The 20,765-nt window shown below is 33.0% G+C and overlaps 1 protein-coding gene across 4 annotated transcripts in view; it reads right to left on the reverse strand.

Annotated features, from left to right (window-relative positions):
- FER (FER tyrosine kinase) overlaps positions 1–20,765 on the reverse strand; it is a 436,635-nt gene that overhangs the window by 237,189 nt on the left and 178,681 nt on the right. For all 4 annotated transcript variants that reach the window (XM_053907154.1, XM_019450529.2, XM_053907155.1 and 1 more), the window contains 2 exons: positions 15,602–15,694; positions 4,780–4,983 (listed from right to left, as the gene is read on the reverse strand). In XM_053907154.1, the coding sequence (XP_053763129.1) occupies positions 4,780–4,983; positions 15,602–15,694 (297 nt within the window). The remainder of the gene's footprint in view (positions 1–4,779; positions 4,984–15,601; positions 15,695–20,765) is intronic.

Genomic DNA, 20,765 nt, shown 5'->3' on the forward strand with positions numbered 1-20,765 from the left:
TGAAAGAGGCTGAGACGAATATGCTAAACAAAAAACAAGAAAAACTAAAATACTCCTTTTCTTGGTAAAATACCTTAAAATGAAAATATAAAACATAAGTTCTAGCTTTGTCAAATAAAAACAGCTCATGGAATATATAAATATATAAATAACTCATTAAACCAGTACACAGGAAAGATTGTTAGAGAGTTTGGGGAATAGTATTAATAAGGTTTCTGTATGGCTTTCCTAGAAAGCCAAGTTAGCTTTTATTAATTCTTCAGATGTTGTCTCAAATTTAACATCCTTAAGTTTCCCAATTAAAACCTTTTATAGCAACATGTATCTACTTTACATCTCTTATTACATTTTATAATTATATATAGCATGTGTGATTTATAAATGACTGTGAACCTTCCCCCTAGACTATAAGCTCCACCATTACATCCCAGGGCCTTAAAAGTACTTGTTCAATCATTATTTCCTGGAAATCAATATTAATGAGGTTTTGGAATGGCTTTAATTATTAAGAAGAAAGTCTTCTAAGTCTTTAATTGTGTACCAGGGACACAGAAAATGATATCTTGTGATATCTACATTTTGACTTTAAGGTATTTCTTGCCTTCTCTGGAGTCCTTGAATGGTATTAGAGCAATTAAAATGATTCAAAGTATATTATATAAGCATATAACAATAAGGCACAAATTTGGAACCAACTGTCATTCAAACAAGTTTTGGATTACTCACTTTTACTTACTTTTCCTTGAGATTCATAGCATGAATTTAAAAATACATGTAGTTCAAAGAGCCTAGAGATTGTGGCAAAAGAACAAAGTAAACCTATGTGGTATGTTCTGAGACTGACTCTCCCAGATCTAACTGGAACTTAGCATATGATGACATCTAATAAATACCTTTTGAATAAACCAATGATTTAACACATTCAGATACCCAATTTCACACAGCAATTACAGCCTCCACTTTTGGGTTATTTTTGTTTTATTGACTCATATCCCTGGGACTTACATGTTAGTATTTGCTGAATGACTGGATAAGGAAAAAAAAAGATGATGATATGCCATTACATAGAGATTTTTTTGTTTTAAAATATTTATCATTGTGTTCTTTTTAATTCATCACCATATATTAATTCAAATTTCTCAGTTCAACCATTCCTAATTCTGCATCTTTAATATTTATCTGTTCGTGAATTCTACAAATGTCTCACTAGGTTTTAGGTTCACTAAGAAGTAGGCCATACATTTTTCACTTTCATGTCCTTACACTGAATAACATGGTACTCTACAAAAATAGGTTTCTAACAAATGACTGTCATATAAATAAATTAGAGAAATATAAATTGGCACTTTCCTATTAATAATAAGAAATTCTTTCTGGAGTATTTTGTCTAACTACATGTATTTTTGTTTTATCATACACAAAAACAAAGATTTGTGTATATATTTTCTTATCAAATGGAACAAAACCATTTAAATCTCTGTGAAAATCTATCAACATTTATGACACAAAATAAACAGGTTTAGCTACAAACACTAAAGATGTTTAGATGCAAAGTCTCTTACATCAAGCACCCTAAACAGGCTAGTAACTATGGAAAAGGTCAGTGAATAACAACGAAGATTACAGAGACTGAGATAATCCTGTATGTATGTGTGTGTATATATATACACCTGGATTTACAAAATTAATAAATTTAGCATCTAATAAAAATTACAACTTAGGGTGCCAAAGTGGCTCAGTCGGTTAAGCGCCTGAGTCATGATCTCACAGTCCTGAGTCATGAGTCTCACAGATCTCAAGTTCAAGCCCCACGTTGGCTCTGTGCTCAGAGGCTCAGAGCCTAGAGTCTGCTTCAGATTCTGTGTCTCTCTCTCTCTCTGCCCCTTCCCCACTTGCGCTCTGTCTCTCCCTCAAAAATAAAATAAAAACGTAAAAATAAATAAATAAATGAATAATTAAAAGAAAGTACAATTCTTGCTTGAATAAGACCAAAGATAGATATTCTTTCCTAGAACAGTGAAAAATGTAAAAATTAGAAGTATCTGTGTCCATCTTGATCATTCATAGTGTTCACATAATGTTCACAGCAAGCAGAGTTTCACAACCTGTTAAAAAGTAACTGCAAGGACTGCTGGGGGCTCAATCAGTTAAGCCTCCGACTGTTGATTTCGGCTCAGGTCATGATGTTCTGGTCCTGAGATCAAGCCCCAAGTAGAGCTTACTACAGAGTGTGGAGCCTGCCCCTCTCCCACTAGTTCTCTCTCTCTCTCTCTCTCTCTCTCTCTCTGCCCACCCCCACCATCTTTCTTTCTCTCTCAAAATAAATAAATAAACTTAAAAAAAAAGTAACTGCAATATGGGGGTGCCTGGCTGGCTCAGTTGGTTAAGCATCCGACTCTTGATTTTGGCTCAGGTCGTGATCCCAAGGTCATGAGATTGAGCCCTGCATTGGGCTCTGTACTAGGTGTGGAGCCTGCTTGGGATTCTCATTCTCTCTCTCTCTCTCTCTCTCTCTGTCCCTCTCTCTCTTTCTGCCCCTCTCCTGCCCCTATATCCTCTCCTTCTCTCTCTCAAAAAAAAAAAAAAAAACAAAAAAAAACAAAAAAAAACCAAATAACAAAAAGTAACTGTAATATGCAGCCAAAAATAAATAAATAAATAAAAGCTTCAAAATAATTGCCATCCTACACTGCAGTTGACAGAGACAATGTTTTTAAAAATAGCATTACTTGTGATTGTGAATACCTCAAACCTTAATATATAAATTCCAAAACAACACATTCATTACTATTTAAATTTCACAAATAAATCTCATGGAAACCTGAAAGAAACTTTTTAAATTAACTTGTCCAATTACATGGATATTTCATATAAAGTACATTTTATTTTCTCTCAAGTGATGTCATCAAATAATGGTAAAAATGTCTAATATTTGCAAAGTACCTTACACCTTATGAAATACATACTTACTGATTTGATTCTCACAATTTTGGTACCAGCTATTACCCCCATTATTTCCCAAACCAGAGAGTTTCTAGAGTACAAACTGGGACAGAAACCCAACTCTTTTCATACCAAGTTCAGTGCTTTACCCACTTTTTGGTATTTTTCCTACTTTCTAAAATTTCATCTTTCTTTATGTCTTCCTTTCTTAGTACACCTGTCCCCTCATTTACATACAGCTTTTATAATCTACTACTGGATTATAAACTCCTTGATTGGACTATAATAGGCAATCACTAAATATCTCATAATGAATTCCCCCATTTATTGGCCCCTTTCAGGCAACAGGTATATGAGGAAGGAAATGAGATAATTTTAGGTCATGAAAGATTTACCTGTACAAATTGAAAAAGAATTTAAACCTCCCCAGTCTATATCACCTTAAAACTTCTTTTTTCAACTAATTTAAGATCTCAACATTATATAGTGAGAATTAACTAAATAAAATTAGGCAGTGAAAAACCTGAGGCATTTACAGAAACACAGGCACTCTCATGTGTAACAGAGATCTTTGCAAAATTTCAGTGACAGAAGGAAGCTGAATAAAATCTTCAAATGTGAACCTGTAACAATGTGTTATTTTTAGAATATATTATGCTATTCATTTTAGTCACTTAAAACTAAATGGTGATATTAAAGACAAGGGATAATTTGCAAGTAGACCTTTTCCTTTTGGTTTCTAAGAATAATTTAAATTCCTACATTTTAAACTATGTGGTAATAAGGGAAATATTTCAGTCCTGTTTAATGTATGACATATTTTTTTTTTTTAATTTATTTTTGGGACAGAGAGAGACAGAGCATGAACGGGGGAGGGGCAGAGAGAGAGGGAGACACAGAATCGGAAACAGGCTCCAGGCTCCGAGCCATCAGCCCAGAGCCTGATGCGGGGCTCGAACTGACAGACTGCGAGATCGTGACCTGGCTGAAGTGGGAGGCTTAACCGACTGCGCCACCCAGGCGCCCCATGTATGACATATTTTTAAAATAGTAGCTGTTAGAGCTTAGTAAATAGATGGAAACATTCATATAAATTTTAGTTTACAGTTTACCAATAACCTTTCCTTCTGTAATTCACATACCATTTTATAAATAAAGCCAACATGGTCACTGATTTTAACACGGAAGTTTATCTACATCCATAACTTAAAGGCACATACAAATTATGACAGCTTTCCAAGATATGAGGAATGACATACTACTAGAAACAGTAGGTTGGATGCATGAAAGTAGGAAAATATTATTATCAAGGTGAGGTCTGAATACTATACAAAATTAACAATGAATTAATTAATAAATGAAGTGTTTGAGGGATGCCTTGGTGGCTCAGTCGGTTATGTATCCAACTGTAAATTTCACCTCAGGTCATGACCTTGCAGTTCATAGGCTCAAGCCCCTCATCAGACTCCCTGCTGACAGTGCAGAGCCTGCTAGGAATTCTCTCTCTTCCTTTCTCTGCCTTTGCCCTGCTCACACTCTCTCTCTTTCTCTCAAAATAAATAAATAAACTTTAAATGAATTAATAAACTTCAAAAATGAATTAAATGTGTAACAACTATTTTTAATTTCTAATATTTAAAAATACATATTTCCTTAACAAGATTAACATTTTAGTGAATTTTGGCACACTGTATTGAAGAAATTCAAGACAAAGTAAAACTAAATACTAAACACAAAGTGTTACAGGCATTTATCACAAACTATTCACCCTCTTATTATAATTTTACTGCAATGAATTATGTCAAAATATACATATAAACTAAATTGGAAACGTACATCAACAAATTGTATGATAAAGTGTCTCCTTTGTCCATCAGAATATACAGAAAGGACATATTCACCAGGTTTCCCATGACTTTCTCGCACCAAGAAGTCTCCTTGTTGTTTTAAAAGTTCTTGTGCTTCTATTCTGGGAATTGCACCGTGGTACCAGTCCTGTTCTGCCAGGGGCTTCTCACTTATGGGGACTGCATCAGAGTACTTGAGCAAACATTGGAAAAAAAAAAGAAACAAATTAGAGAAAATAGGAATTCTTGCTGGTAAAATTTATAGTAATTATAAATACTTCTTACTTATGTTCCTCCTTTTAATTAACTGACTAAAAGTCACATAATGAATCTGAATTTCTCATAATTAAAAAGATATGTATCTCCTGGAGCACAATATTAGCATTTAGTGTTGGAATTTATAATCTTATTCATCATATCATAAAGTAAATCCATAGATTTAAAATTTACCAACCAGATAATTACGATAAAAGGGGTATTATCAGAAAATTGTCACAAAATGACTTCATTTTCATTTAAATCAAAAGTTGAGTTAATTATTTTTATGGGAAAACTCTCAATGACATGGGCGGTAGACTGCCCATATGCTATATTTTAGAAGCAATATCTAAGGCTTTATTAGATGCTGCCCTGCTGTTATACCTTCCCATTCTTGCCCTCATTCCCCTGACTTCTTTAACCATTACCTCTGCCACATGTCTGGTCCTGACCCTGTAGAGCAATGGCCAATAAAGCCTTAGGAGATGCAGTATCATTGAAAATCACTAACATGAAATTACAAACATGTGGCAAAAACAAGGGAGGAATATTAGCCATGAGCATGGCAGGAAACGCCATGAGCATGGCAAAATTATCTGTTATTTTAGGAGGCTTCAAATGCTAATACCGAATAACAGATAACTAAAGAACTAATTATATCTCCTTGAAATTTTCTAATTGGTAATAGATGGAAACAGTTTCTAGTTACAAGTAAAAGGTACGTTTTTATCATCCAAAGAACTAAATTGAACTGAATGGTTAAGAGTACTCTATGGCTGAGGTACAAAAATGTGCACTAACTCTTAGGATTCTTAGAATACAATATGCACAATGTCTCATGAGAAAGTAATTTATAAATTTCCCCAATTGTATAAATTGGAAATTAGAATTAATAATAAATGAAAGGCAAATACTCATAGATAAGGTTTCTCAGGCTGACATGATGAACTGTATATAGGGACAAAGTGTGAATCTTTGTGGTAAATGAAAACTAGTTCTGAAGACAGTCTTCATTGTTTTGTACCACTGAAGAGGCCCAAAAGATATTGGTACAAGTTCTATTTTATATGATCTAAAACCCATCCTAATGATTAAAAAAAAAGAACCCTGAAAAATCCCAAAGAGACTTCAAAGAAGAGTTCACATTTTGGTTTCTATTACTTCCACTTATGATATACTTAATTCCTTTAATATATACATGGTATGACTTACATGAAAATTTTTTGTAAGGTAAACAAGACTCATTCTTTTAGTACTAATTATGATTAAATAATATTTCCAGAAAATTTTAATTGTGTTCCCCCAAACGGATTTAAAGAACAAATTACATAAAGAACCAGCCACAGCTATGAGATAACAGTGCTTTTAAAGACCAATGCATTATCCACACAAAATTAACTCTTTGTGTATACTGATACTAATAGTTTATCATTCTTAAAGCAGGTCGCCAAAATTATTAAATATATCTTTCCCAAAATTTTATCACAGCGTATCTCACTATAACAAACACCAACATTTTTACTGTAATAGAAATATTTCCAAGCACTGCCCATGGCAAAAATTTTTTTTCATAAAAAATCAATAAAACAAGAAATTCAATGTCACCTCTTTGCAAAGAACTTGTTTTTATCATTATCTTTCAAGAAGGTCTACCTATTAGAAAGGCATCGCAAACAAGGATGTCACATGCCTCATTCCTTATCCTATTCAACTTATCCTCCCAAATTTTGATTTATTTAGAACTGGAAAAATGCAGAGCCTGGAGTATTCATTAAGTCAGAAGGGCATTTGAAGCACAAAAGCTGAGCTAACACCAAGAAATTCATTTAAGGATTTGAATGTGAAGAATCTCTTTGGGGGAAAAAAAATCATCCTGAAAGAACATCTAAGTTTGTTTATTTGTTTGCTTTAAAAAAAAAGAAGTGAATGGGAAATAATTTATATTACTATTTCACAGGGATTATACACCAGTTGTTTGGATTTATTAGTTTCTTTGAAATAAAGAGCTGGTGTTCCCCAGCTCCTAGACAATATAAAATGTAAGCTGAACTGTGAGTGTGCATGTGAACTACACATATGTAGGAAAGCCCCCACCCATCCCCTGTCTGGGTCTATCAGGTTTCACAGGGACTTCTCTGCAAGCATTGGAAGGAATCTTTTTATTAATATGATTTTAATTAAATTCCAATACAATTTTGCAAGCTTGTTAGTAATAGAAGGTAGAATGTTTCAGCAACAAAATCCAACATCCCAAGAGCTGTCATAATTACATCACAAAGGAAATGAAGCTTTTTACTTCAAATACCAGTAGGGAAAGATTTTTCCTTGTCAGTAAGTTATCTAAAAATTTTGCCCAAGATATGGAGAGGAGGGGGCTTCTTTTTTTAAAGTTATAGTTAATCTAATACAATTACTGAGTTATACTTGATAAGACAATCTTTCCTGATTAATTGGGCTAGCTGTTTAGTTATTTTCTCTGGACCTGGTTCTTAAAGGATAGTCCAGTAAAAACATACTGGGATTAGTCAAATCAAATAATTGGTATAAATGAAGATGCAATGGGTAGTCAATACTAGAAAATGAAAATATTTTTTTCTTGAGGAAAGAATAAGAGCCTATTTTTTTCTTATCCTATTTCGGGATAATTTTCAAGAACGTAAAGAAGATTTGTATGCCTTTATGTCAAACATTTCAGTGCCATATGAGCTCCTTTTTGAGAAGTAAAGAAAAATATTAAAAAAAAATCAAGAGTGCGTGGCTGGCTCAGTCGGTAGAGCATGTGACGCTTGATCTCATGATTGTAGATTTGAGCTCCATGTGGGGTGGAGAGATTACTTAAAAAAAATAAAATCTTAAAAAAAATCAAAGTCTAGATTCTATTAAAATTAGGCACCTAAGAAATGATTAAAAAAAAAAAAACCTAAAGTAAAACACCATGGAAAATATATAAGTAAACCTCTCAAGGAACTTGAACAAGCTAAGTAAAACTTCAACACAAACATAAAAATGTTTAATAATTTTTTAATTATAAAAATGATATTTAAGTACCTTTTCTATTCTTACATAAATTTAGCCATTAATTTAATAATCTAAGTAAAGAATTATTTCAAATCTAATTTAATATTACATTGGGGTGAGACCAAGTAACTCAGGATTTTCAACATTTCTCAAAAATTCCATAAAGACCCTTTTAATTTTATCACTGGAAAACTTGAGATTAGGAATCAAACATCATACACTCAGAGGTAAAAGAATCACCAATCAGTTGCAAAAGGTTGGAAAAGGTCTATTGAAAAGGAATCTGCCTGGTGGTAGTAAAAGCTATTTTCAGTGAAAGAAAAATGTAACCATAGGTAGAAAATATATTTTACATCATTTAGGGTTTGACAGTTGAATAAAAACATAAAATGAGAATATGAATAATAATGTTCTTCTTGCCACATTTTTTTCAAATTACTAAACAATTCCATTTTGAATTTATTGAATGAGTTAACTCTTAAAACAACGAAAAATAAAAAATAGCCCAGGTATTTGATCTTAATGATCATTGCCTCAGGCTAGACAAACAGGATGTAAATTAAATACAGTAGGGTTCTGTCTTTATGAGGCACTAAGGTCTATCTGTATTCTACAAATTCTAATGTTTTTAGCAGTAAGGTAGAATTTATCACTTTTTTTCACGCACTGATATCTTTAACCAAAATAAAGGTACTTCACCTAATGTTTATCTTCCACAACTAGCAACAAAACTCTTACTCACAAATTTCTTGATTTGTTGTACTTTCTGAGAACCTGAGTTTGTTTAGTCTTTAGCTAATAATATAACTGTTGCCTAGCATCAAAACTAGGCAGAATTACATGCTGATCAGATTTGCATTCTAATATAATTCTTTCCAAAACTTTACCTAAAAAGATAGACAAGTAGGCCAAACTCAAATATTAGCTTTACTTCCACAACTTCCCATTTCCTTGATTGCCTTTTTGTGCACCTTCTTGGATCTTTCATAAGAGACACTATCTCTAGCAAAATATATTTTCTAAAGGTCTTTCATTTTTGTTTTAATGCTTCTGCTTCCTCCTATACCTTCTGATTTGCTCTGACTTTTTTTTTCTTCTTTAGTTCCTGTACTCTTCTCTTTATTAGTAATCATTTTCTTTTTTCACTTTAGTATTTTTATCCATTTGCTTTTTCCAATTGTACTCATGACTCTCATTCATCCTCTTTTATCTGATCATTTCACTGCATGTTTTCTACACTTTTATTTTTTCGTTAACAAATATTCTTTCCTTAAGCTCATACAATATTATATATACAATGTGCCACAATATCACTAATAACACATTTAGGTCAATTAACTGTATTCAGTGCTAATTTCATGTTATACATATCAACTAAAACTATTACCAGATCATCTAATAACTCATATCTCAGGAAATTTAAATGTTCATCATCAAGTTGCGATTGCTTGTGAAGAATACAGTATCAGTCTGACATGATCAGATCATTGCTTTAAGCATTTGCTCAAACGTATAAAAGAAGAGGGTGCCTGGGTGGCTCAGTCGGTAAGCATCCGACTTCAGCTCAGGTCATGATCTCATAGTTCATGAGTTTGAGCCCCGTGTCAGGCTCTGTGCTGACAGCTGGAGACTGGAGACTGCTTCAGATTCTGTGTCTCCCTCTCTCTGTTTCTCCCTTACTCCCACTCTGTCTCCTCTTTCTCAAAAATAAATAAGCATTTTAAAAAAAGGTCTTAAAAAACAGATATTTGCTCTCTATACAGTAAAAGTATAGGTTATAGAAAATAAATCTGACAAGTCTTTCTTAAAAATTATGTGTGATAATGATTCAAAACTAGCAATTCTGAGAATAATACTTAATTTTCCTAAACATAACTAACTGGACAGTAGAATTCAGTGTATGTATGGCAGTGATACAACACAAGAATTTTTATTTTTATTTCCCTTTTTTCGCATTTTCTACATCTTGGTCTGGGGGACAGGAGTGACTACAAGGAGGGGAGATAAATTAAAACCATAAGAGCAAACGAAGACAACTAAAGTTTAAAATATATAATATTTAACCTGAATTTAACAATATGCATTGTTAAAGTAAGTACAAGGTTGCTCTCCTAGGCTTAAAGGAGAACACTAAAGAACACAAGCAGTTTATTATGTTATGTTTGAAAAAAAACTGCATTTCCCTATGCCAATGGTGGTAGCTAAGCATTATAATACTACTAGCATTATATCGCTGTATGACTTAAACATAGCTGAACGATAATTTTCTAATTTTTTGAAAAGAAGCAAGCAAGAAAATCTTATTTGCTATATTATTCTATATAATGGAAGCATATCTTTATTTCCCAATGTTCTTATTTTCTAAATTTTAGTATGAAGTGATTCTAAAATTGAAATAGCATATATGCCAATACAGTATAGAAAAATATGAATCTTAAGGAGGCAAGAGTTGAATAATTTAATAATTCTTTTGAATTATTAAGAACAGTTATTTGGACCAAGATGTGCTTTATTCTGGTTTTAAAGTACATTTTTCAGAGAGTGCTACTATTAGAAAGGCGTTATACACTTCACAGATCAGTGATACAACTAGTACTCACAAGGGGATGTAAGATGGAACAAGTTGTTTGCTCCAACACTTGTAGGGAAATCCTGCAGTAAAAAGAGGGCTCTGAGAAAGGGAAGTATTCTTGATATGACTAGAACAGATCTCATTAAATATAATGTGGCTCTAAGACTTCCAATGGAAATGGACATGCATGGTTACAGTAGGCTTCCAGATTATGCAATTAATCCTAATATCTCTGGCCCTGACTTCAGAAGCAGTCTCTGAGAAATAGTTCTTAAAGCAAAATTATAACCTCCTGCAGCATGGGGAGATGCTGGATGTACAGTAGTTCTCAGAGTCCAAAAGTACTAATGATTGGTTATTTCAAGCTTTTAGCACATTGAGAAAAAGAACACATTCTTGCAGCTGTTATAGTAAAATACTATTCTGATCATAACAATAAGTATTAAACATACACCATCAGATGCTATAATTCGATTAAAGCCAAATTCATCTATCACCTAATTATCTTACACTCTCCCTGCCATCAACACTGTTGATGGAAGTATTATTCCATGAGACTGTCTTCAAATAAGCTCTACATTGTAGCTACACTATTAAATATGTTGAAATAAATAGCTATGGCAAGCCCAATGGGAATAACATAAAGATTAATACTAATTTCATTTCCCTATGTAAAATGTGATTAATTTCCTTATTTTATCTAAAATTATACTTTATACTTCTAATTTTTATATGTTAATTTGAATAAAGAAACAGTGATTTCATAGTTGTTACTTTTTTAGGATTTTAAATTAAATGTTCCCACATACAAAAGAATGGATTTGGACCTCCACTGTGTACCATATACAAAAATTACCTCACAATGGATCAAAGACCTATATATATAAGGTAGAACTATAAAACACTCATAAGAAATTAAAGGTGAAAATTTGTATGGTTTCGGATTAGACAACAGTTTTTTAGATATGACATCAAAAACATGTGCCAACAAAGAAAAATGGATAAGTTGGACTTTGTTAAAATTAAAAACTTTTGTCAAAGGCACTATCAAGAAAATAAAAAGACAATCTGCAAAATGAGAAAAAAACATTTGCAAAGTATATATCTGATGAGGGGCTTGTATGCAAAATATATAAAGAACACTTATAACTCAAGAATTAAAAAGCAATCCAATTGAAAAGTGTTCAAAGAAAATGAACAGTCTTGTCTCTGAAGAATGTATACAAGTGGCTAATAAGCATGTGAAAAGATGTTCAACATCTTAGTCATTAGGAATATGCAAATAAAAGATACACCACTTCACATCCACTAGTATGACTATAATTTTAAAAATTGAAAATAACAAGTGTGGATGACATTGTAGAGAAATTAGAACATCCATATACTGCTAGTGGAAATGTAAGAGTGCAACCACTGTGGAAAACTGTTGGGCGGTTCTTCAAAAACTTAAGCATGGAATCACCATATGACCCAGCAATTTCCAGGTATATGATGGAGAGAATTGAAAAATACATGTTCACGTAAAAACTTATACATCAGTGTTCACTACAGCATTATTCCTAACAGCCAAAAAGTGGAAACAACCCAAGTTTCCATCAGCTGATGAATGGATAAGCAATATGTGATAAATTCATATAACAGAACATTATCCAGTCATAAAAAGAATGAAGTATTGTCACATGTTACAACACAGATGAACCTTGAAAATATTATACTAACTGGAAAAGACTAGACACAAGAGGTCACATATTATAGGATTCTCTTTATGTGAAATGCCCAGAACAGACATAGCCTTCAAAAGTGGATTAATGATTGCCAGAAAATGGGAAAAGGAGAGAACTGAGACTAACTACCATTGGGTATGGAGTATCCTATAAGGGAGATGGAAATGTTCTGGAAGCCAACAGTAGTGATAGTTGCAAAACACAGTCAGTATACTAAAAACCACTAAGTGTACACTTTAAAATGGTGAATTTCATGTTATGTGATGTATACCACTATAAAATATTTTAAATATGCTTAACTATGTAATTTTTGTAAGTTTTTTATAGAGAAAAAATCATTTAGAACAATAAAAAATTCTTTCTGTTTTATATTTATCAAATAAGAATACTCTAAAAAATACCATATTGTGTCAGAAAAAAATTTTAATTATGATTTAGTAGTCTCTAATACATAGATTATCACACTTAACACCTGAAACCTTCACATTCATATTAAGACTCAAGACCTCAATTACTCGTGTATTTGAGGGGAAAACCCCTCCTTCAAATAATGTTAAGATAACTAACATTTTAGAGAAAAGGTTGTGCACATCTATTCCTAGTGAAGAATAGCGTCATAAACCGCAGACTGCCTCAATCTTTTTGGTTCGTGAGCTTACTAAATAAATCAGGGAATACCAAAGGGCTGATAAAGCAATGATCGTCTTCAGCTTGAAGATGCACCAACTGGGCCCTGAGGAAGTGAACATTCTCTAGAATTCTCAGTTACAGAGAGAGCATTTTCTTAGAAGAAATGTGCATTTCATAGCTTTGAGGATGTTCATAATTTATGAAAAACCGATCACAATGTGTATTTGAATGAGGTACATGCTTTGTGGGAAAGGCACTTCAATTTATTTCAGCTAACAGCAGTTTGTTAACACCAAACTTTTACCTATGTCAGTGACTGTCAATTTGGTAATTTTACTTAAGAATAACGTAAAGACCACTTTTAAATGGAAAAAATAACATGTAAATACCTTCAATGATTACAGAGTTATGATTTGTACCATTAATTCATTAAGATTGTGCATATTATGTCTGACGTAATTTTAGGATAGCCAACTCTATATAACGTCATCATTTTGAACTAACTGGATTTCTTCTGTTTCTATATGTAAATGAGCACGTCTTTACATACACGAAAGAAAAAAAACCCTCTCACCCTCTAATCGACCCTGATTATCAAAACAGGCTCTGGCTGGAGCCAAAAGCTGAAGTTCTCATAACTATGACCTTCAAAATGATGTATGTAACTTGAAGCCTCAAAAGCCATGGCTGCATTCCTAGACAACTGTCTCCAGGGCATCCCAGGTTGTGGGGAAAACAAATGAACAAATATTGGGAGTGTTCACCCATGTCCACTATCAGAGAATTCTTATTTTTCTGTCACTAGCTAAAACTTGAAGCTCTAAATTCCACTCTCCTAATTTTACACCTAATAACCCTGAAGATAACCTTGAGTTTATAATAAGCCTTCCTTCTCAAGCATGTAAAATAGTTTACTAAAGGAAAATTGGGCAGAGGGATCACCTTTCACAAATTAGCTCACCAATAAACTGCTACTAGTTGCTGGCAAAAAGACCACTCACCTAAGTGAAACGAAGGTGAGTCAATGACAACTATGTCAAGTGTTTCACTGAACTATTTTCATGTTAAATAATTTTATGAAGTGCAAATGAGGTATCTGAACGTTTCCTTTTAAGAAGTGATGTTCCTTTTTTTTTCTCTTTTTGAAGAACAGATCTGAACATTTTCTTTTAAGAACTATTTTTTTTCTTTTTTAAAAATGTTTTAAGTATTTATTTTCAAGAGCTCTTCTTTCTTTTCTTCAAATAAGTTATCAAAACCTGTCCTCATAGTCTCCAGAATTGGCCACAGATTCCTAATCAAGTCTCCTATACTTTATTTTGAACATCAAATCATAATAAATTAAGTCCTATGAACTACTATTTATCTGTGAAGTTGCAAGTCATTAACTTAAGAAAACAAGAGTAGGATATGGGTCTTAAAAGAGACTTACTCTATCATGCAGTTTTTCCCTAAAATTATTTTTATTTTCATTTGTATTAATGCCACAGAAGATGCTCTGATGAGTTCACAGCCCCTCCCTATTGCCATAGAACACTTCTGGATATCAGAAATGACAATAGGAGCATTGAAGGCTAACACTGAAGTAGAAAATCTCTTTTATATAAAAATATAATTTTCTTTCTTTTTAATTAAAATACCCGATGCTTTGCCTTAATTGTGTATAAAAAGAATGTTGCTTGAGTGGAATAAATATGGGAACCCGTGTTACATATTCAAAAGGAATCATAGCAAATAAAATCCAAAATGTGACATTTTACTAATCTATAGTTAGGAAATACTTTGTTTTTCTAAATAAGACCAGGTCACATTATTTTAAACAGCTAAACTTTTAAAGAACAAGAAATAATATTAAGATATTATGATGTAGAAACTTGGAAAAGATGGGAGGGAAAGCACATAATTAATTTGTACTGAATATTGTTGTTTTGATCATCATTCAATAAGACCATCATCTTAAAGCTCTATTGTGAATGAGGGATAGCTAGGAAAAAAAGTTTGATAATTTAGTTTGAAAGATAATGAAGTAAGAAAAATACTTTAAAATTTTATATATAAATGGAAAAAGAATATACTTCATCTTGTTTGCCTATGGCTGTTGTTACCTAGAGATTTATAATATTCTATGCACCACATTGTTATGCCAAACCCAAATTTCAAACAGACTTGAATAAAATTAAAATGTTTTTAAAAATATGAACATGCATATAAACTAATATTTTCAAAAATACATAGATAATAATTCCTATCATTAAAAAATGTTTCACTGGAAAATAAATGTTCTATGCTCTTCTTCTAATAAAGCCACAAAATACATAAAATGTTTCCTAGAATTATTTGTCTGTAGTACAGGAAGTCTGCAATAAAAGTTTATTTCTTTCCTCCCATATCAGTGTTACATGTAATTTTACTCTATACATATATGAATAGATTCATATGCATATAAAAAGCTATATAATGTACCTTGTTTTCTATTTGTAAGGACAAATTTACATACGATATTCACTGTTTATCAGAAAGAAGCCAAAAAAAAAAAAAAGAGAGAGAAGAAAAAGAAAGAAGCTAGACAATGACTATTTTCAGTAGCACATAGAGTTCATCCTACTTACTGTTGAAGAGCCCAGTGCAGATTTTGGAGACCTAATTATTCCAGCAATTGAATGACGAATAGACTCAAACTTGGAGAGCCTCTCCTTTCTTTCCTGGAGAGATTAAGAGAGAAGCCTTCAGCAATAGTAAACTAGTTTACACACATCTATGCTGGGTATTTATGTATTTATCCACCGCTTATCACATCTTCCAACTAAATAAAACATAATCCTGAAATTTAAGATGACAAATAATCAAATGCATATAAACTTTATAGTTTCTTACTTTCCTGGTCCCTCAAGAAATGTCTTGATTTGGGGAGCAGTAAGAAAGAAATAAAAATTCATAAGAGGAGAGAAAATGAGAAATGCAAAGGAAATTCATGGGAATTTCATGGGAAATTCAAGTATTAACATGCAGGAGAAGAAAAAAAAAGACAATTTAAAAGGAACCAGTCTAACACAGATTTCAGATAGCACTATAGTTGTAAGGGATTTTCAAGAAAGAAAATAATAGGGAAAAGAGAGGAGAACTATATTGAACACATTTTTTTAAACAGTGAATCCCAGGGCTGCCTAACTAGCTAGGAAATTTCACAAAGATTCACACGACCATGATGACGATGATGATGACGCGATCACTGGAGAAGGATGATGATGAAAAAGTAAAACAGGAAGGGGATAATGGTAGAACTCCACTAAGGGAAGTCAATCCAGACTGCTACTTGCTTTAGGATAAATATTTCCAAGTATCATGCACCACAGTTGAAGGAAACTTTTCCTGAAAATTTCATATCTTCAGATCCATTTAACAAATGCAAGTTAAGGGTTGGGTAAGAGGGTAGAAAAGAAGAAAAAGAAGAACAAAAATGAAAAACAGAAGGTAACAAAGAAGCATGTGTGAGGGCTTGTAATGGAAGGTGGTCAATTTTCCAATAATGACTACATTTCAACTGTTAATCAGCAGCAGGCAAAAGAACTCAAGACCTTATTGCCACATGCTGTATTTCCATGTCTTCCATCAGCTGTGATGCTCAATTTTCCTCATCCCTGGAAAATAACTAAAGCAGGCCACAAATAACATCTTCTGTTTCTTTTGTCTCTAACATGTTGGGTATGTGTCTCTCTGTAGTAAATGCAGACATCTGTAGCCATATGCTCTCTGATAAACACGGTAGTTTCTGAAACTCAACTTCTGTCTCCCACTTCATTTACTTTTCATTCTAATAGTTGCAGTACTAATATTCTTTTCATTCTACAAATATACACATATTAATCGTTTAAAATAATCTTACAAATGGTAACACTAGTATAACACATAGCAATATATTTATATATAGTATATAGTATATGTAGTATGTTTGTATGTAGTAATATATTTAAAGTATGTAATATGTTTACCCATATTTATATTTATAGTATAATGTATAATATAATGTGTTTTCATAGAGTGATATAATTATATATAGCACACATACTGAAAAGTACTGTAGTGGCTATGGTTTTCTACTCTCCAGCTCAAGTGGGGAATTTCTACAAGAACCATAAGAACTGAAAAGCACATGAGAGGTTATGCAGAAAAGTCAAAAATTCAGGAGAGATCTTTACTTATTAGAAAGCATTTTATTTGTATATGATTTAATAATATGCACGGAAACAACAACAGTAATTCTCCTCAAGCTACATCTTGGCATCAAATCTTATGACAGGAAAGATAACCATTTCCCCAAAAAACCTTTTGTTAATATTAAAAAAGAAATCATATTCTTAAGAAACCAACACCAGATAAATTTAACAGATAGGTTCAGGTTGGGGTAAAGAACACTTCAAAACCTGCTTCTTTTGTATTAAGTGGTAAAGCATAATCTATTGTGTGGTCAAAGGGATACAACTAATAAAAAAATATACATCCTTTCATTCAAAGGTACTCTTTAAGGACGCCTGGGTGCCTCAGTTGGTTGAGCATCCAACTCTTGGTTTTGGCTCTGGTCATGATCTCACAGTGCATGCGTTCAAGCCCCACATCGGTCTCTGCACTGAGAGTATAGAGCCTGCTTGGGATCCTCTCCCTCTCCCTCTCTCTCCTTCTCCTCCATGCTCTCTCTCTCAAAATACATAAACTTAAAAAAAATAAAGGCACTCTTTAAATAGGTTGATCTAAAAAATGTATTATCACAAACAATAAGTAGACCTTAAGTTCTCTTACAGGAAAAATTAAATACAAATAAAGTTTACACAAAACTTTAACCAGTGTCAGCTCACTTGGTGCCCAAATTTCCACAAATAAAACGTGAAACTCACTTGCTAAAGTTGGTCTACATAGCATTATATATCAACTTTAAATTATGGTCACATAATACCTCAGAATGTGCTGAATTCACTGACAGTTGATTTTTATATCAGTGAATTACAAGGCTACTTCAGAAATTAACACTGAAAATCTTCCCTTCAATTACCACGGATACAGTGACTAATACTACCTATAGGCCTGCTAGGGCTGGCATTGATGCACTCCTTTTGCCCACCTCAAGCTATGACAAGGTAAAGAACTTTCTCCAGATAATAAACACAAGCATTAGCTCCAGCAACAGGATGGCCCCTCACAGTGGAGGGAGCTGGGGGTCAGTGAAGGGGGGGGGGGATATGAGGGGCGATATCATGAAATAATATTCTGATGAGATGCCCAGAAAAATGTCATAAGTGTAGCTGTAAACCTATCTTGAAAAAAAAGTTCTAGATGAGGTATCAGTTTCACATCTCACTCAAAAATAGTTTTTCATTTTCATTATTTTAAAATTAACTGAAGGGTCTCACAATTTCTGTCTCCCGCAGTCTCTCTCTCCATATGTATATGAAAGTGTTTCATAATAATTAAAAGTTTCCCTATTATCTATTTTTAAAAAAATAACTCTAAGAAACAATACCTAAACTACTTACAGTTCAAGTAAAACTATACCTATCAGGTTTTGAAATTATTCTTCACTAAAAATCCCAAACTGCAATAAAAAGCAGGCTCTCAGGTTACCTCCATCATCCTCTGCTTACTGAAGCACAAGCAAAGATAGAAAAGGCAAGAATCAAGACTTTGCTGATTGGAGTAACTGGCAAAAATCAGCAGCTCTACCAAATGACAACATATGTACATGGCGTAGCAAGTTACAAATTAACGACTTGAACCAAAAAGCAGGTTAAGAGTTCTCAGAGCAAGGCTCCTAAAGGAAGCTCTAAGGTACAAAGAATAAGGTTTTGATGTCAGAAGGAATAAAGAGTATGAATGTGGGAAAATTACTTCACTACATAGGCTCTCAGTTTCTATATCAGCACACAGTACACTGGACTAGATAAAGTCTTCATTTCAAAATTTCTGGGACCATTATTCAACTCCCCACTCATGTGTATTGCATTGATCACTGGCAAAATTCCCAAAGAAGAGTTCCATGTATCAGGCTGGCTAGTTACCAGAGTTACCTCCCTTAGAGCCTTAAGTCACATTCTCCCTGAGGCGTCCTCAAACTTGACCTCTGAAAACGTGAAACATGCCACAGGGACGTGTTTTATGCTAATAATGCGTCATTAAAATAATAACCAAATATTATTTCTCACAGGCTTCTGTAAATAATGCCAATCTAATAACATTCTTAGAAGGAACAATGAAAGTAATTATTTGGCCCTATAGGAACAGTCAGATACATATTCAAATCAGGAGGCAATAAGGATCAAGAAAAAGATAACATTCATGCTAAGCTCCAGGCTGAGTGCCAAATATCTTTGAGACTACTTATGCAAAGCAGCCATGAAATTTGGAGGGATTTTGTGAGAAATAACTACAGGAAAATTATGACCCCAGAGAAGATTGTCTCCTGAAAGAACTTCTAGTCTGTTGATAAATGACTCCATAATGTAAATGAAATACTGCAAGTATCGATATGTCCTTCATAAAAAGGAATGCATTTATAAATAAACAAATAACTTAGTCTTTTGCAGGTGTTGATTTGCTAGGGAGAAGGAAGAATACAGAGTTTTTATTCCCATCAGGATATAGAATTTAAGTACTGAAACAGTTTGTAAATGATTTATTTTAGCAATTGGGGTCTGACTGAAGACAAATCATTTAGAAGCGTTCACTGCCTAGTAACCTAGTTTGTCATGCTGTTTTTCTTTGATGCTTGCATATTAAGAATATTTATTAAAAGAAAGAAAGACTGCTTGCTAAGCCAACCATTTTCATATTCTGAAATAATGAAATTGGAAACCAAATGTGCAAAACGAACATTTGAATGATTATTAAGATTTTGTCTTAAAATAACAATGCTAAGAAAATTTATAAAATAATAGAGTTCACTGAAACTGAGGGTGTAAAATGTCATATTGTTCTTCTTGCTTTCTTGACTGTATATCTCTTAACTAAGATGATGTCTCTAGGGAAACAAGACCCAAGCAAGACCCAAGCAAGAGGCTAGACTCATCTTAACTGAGGTTCTGCCTGTAAAACAAGTATGGGACATAATAAAGCAAGACATGTATCTTCTTTGCTTAAAAGAGTAAGACAAAGAATGCATTAAAATGAGAGCAAAAGTACTATTTCATTAGAGGTTCCTGTGTCTAGAAATCGAGGCACTTTGCCAACTCCAGCCACACTTGCACAAACTCCCGAGCTCACCACTCTATTTACCAACTTGACCAATGTCTCTTCAGATATGTTTTTTACTCCTGTCTCTTTCTCTCCTCTCCTTAGATTCTAAGGATTCATTATGTGTATGTTCGTTCACGTATCACCTCGTGATCTCAAATACTGTTTTTCTTTACCTTTTTGTTCTAATTTGGATACTTTCTATCAACCTGTATTCACATCTCAGTGATCTAGTACTGATTCCATTTAATAAATCCCTTAGTTCTAATATATTTTTCATTTCCAGAATTTCCATTTTTATAGCATCAAAATCACTGCTGTGATACCCCCATCTTTCACACACGTTGCCCATGTTTTCTACTAGATCCCTTAGCATTTTAAAAATAGCTATACTAAAGACATTGATAATTCCAATAACGAGGCCACCTGCCTCTGTTTCTTTTCTTAGCTGTGAGTCACATTTCTTATTTCTCTTTCTCTTTTTAGTGTTACATACTTTGTGATTGTGTGCTGAATGGTTTGTATAAAAGAACAGCAGAATCTGAATCCAATAAT

The sequence above is a fragment of the Panthera pardus genome, unplaced genomic scaffold, assembly GCF_024362965.1.
Source record: "Panthera pardus isolate Hobbes unplaced genomic scaffold, ASM2436296v1 HiC_scaffold_2, whole genome shotgun sequence".
Lineage (NCBI taxonomy): Eukaryota > Metazoa > Chordata > Mammalia > Carnivora > Felidae > Panthera > Panthera pardus.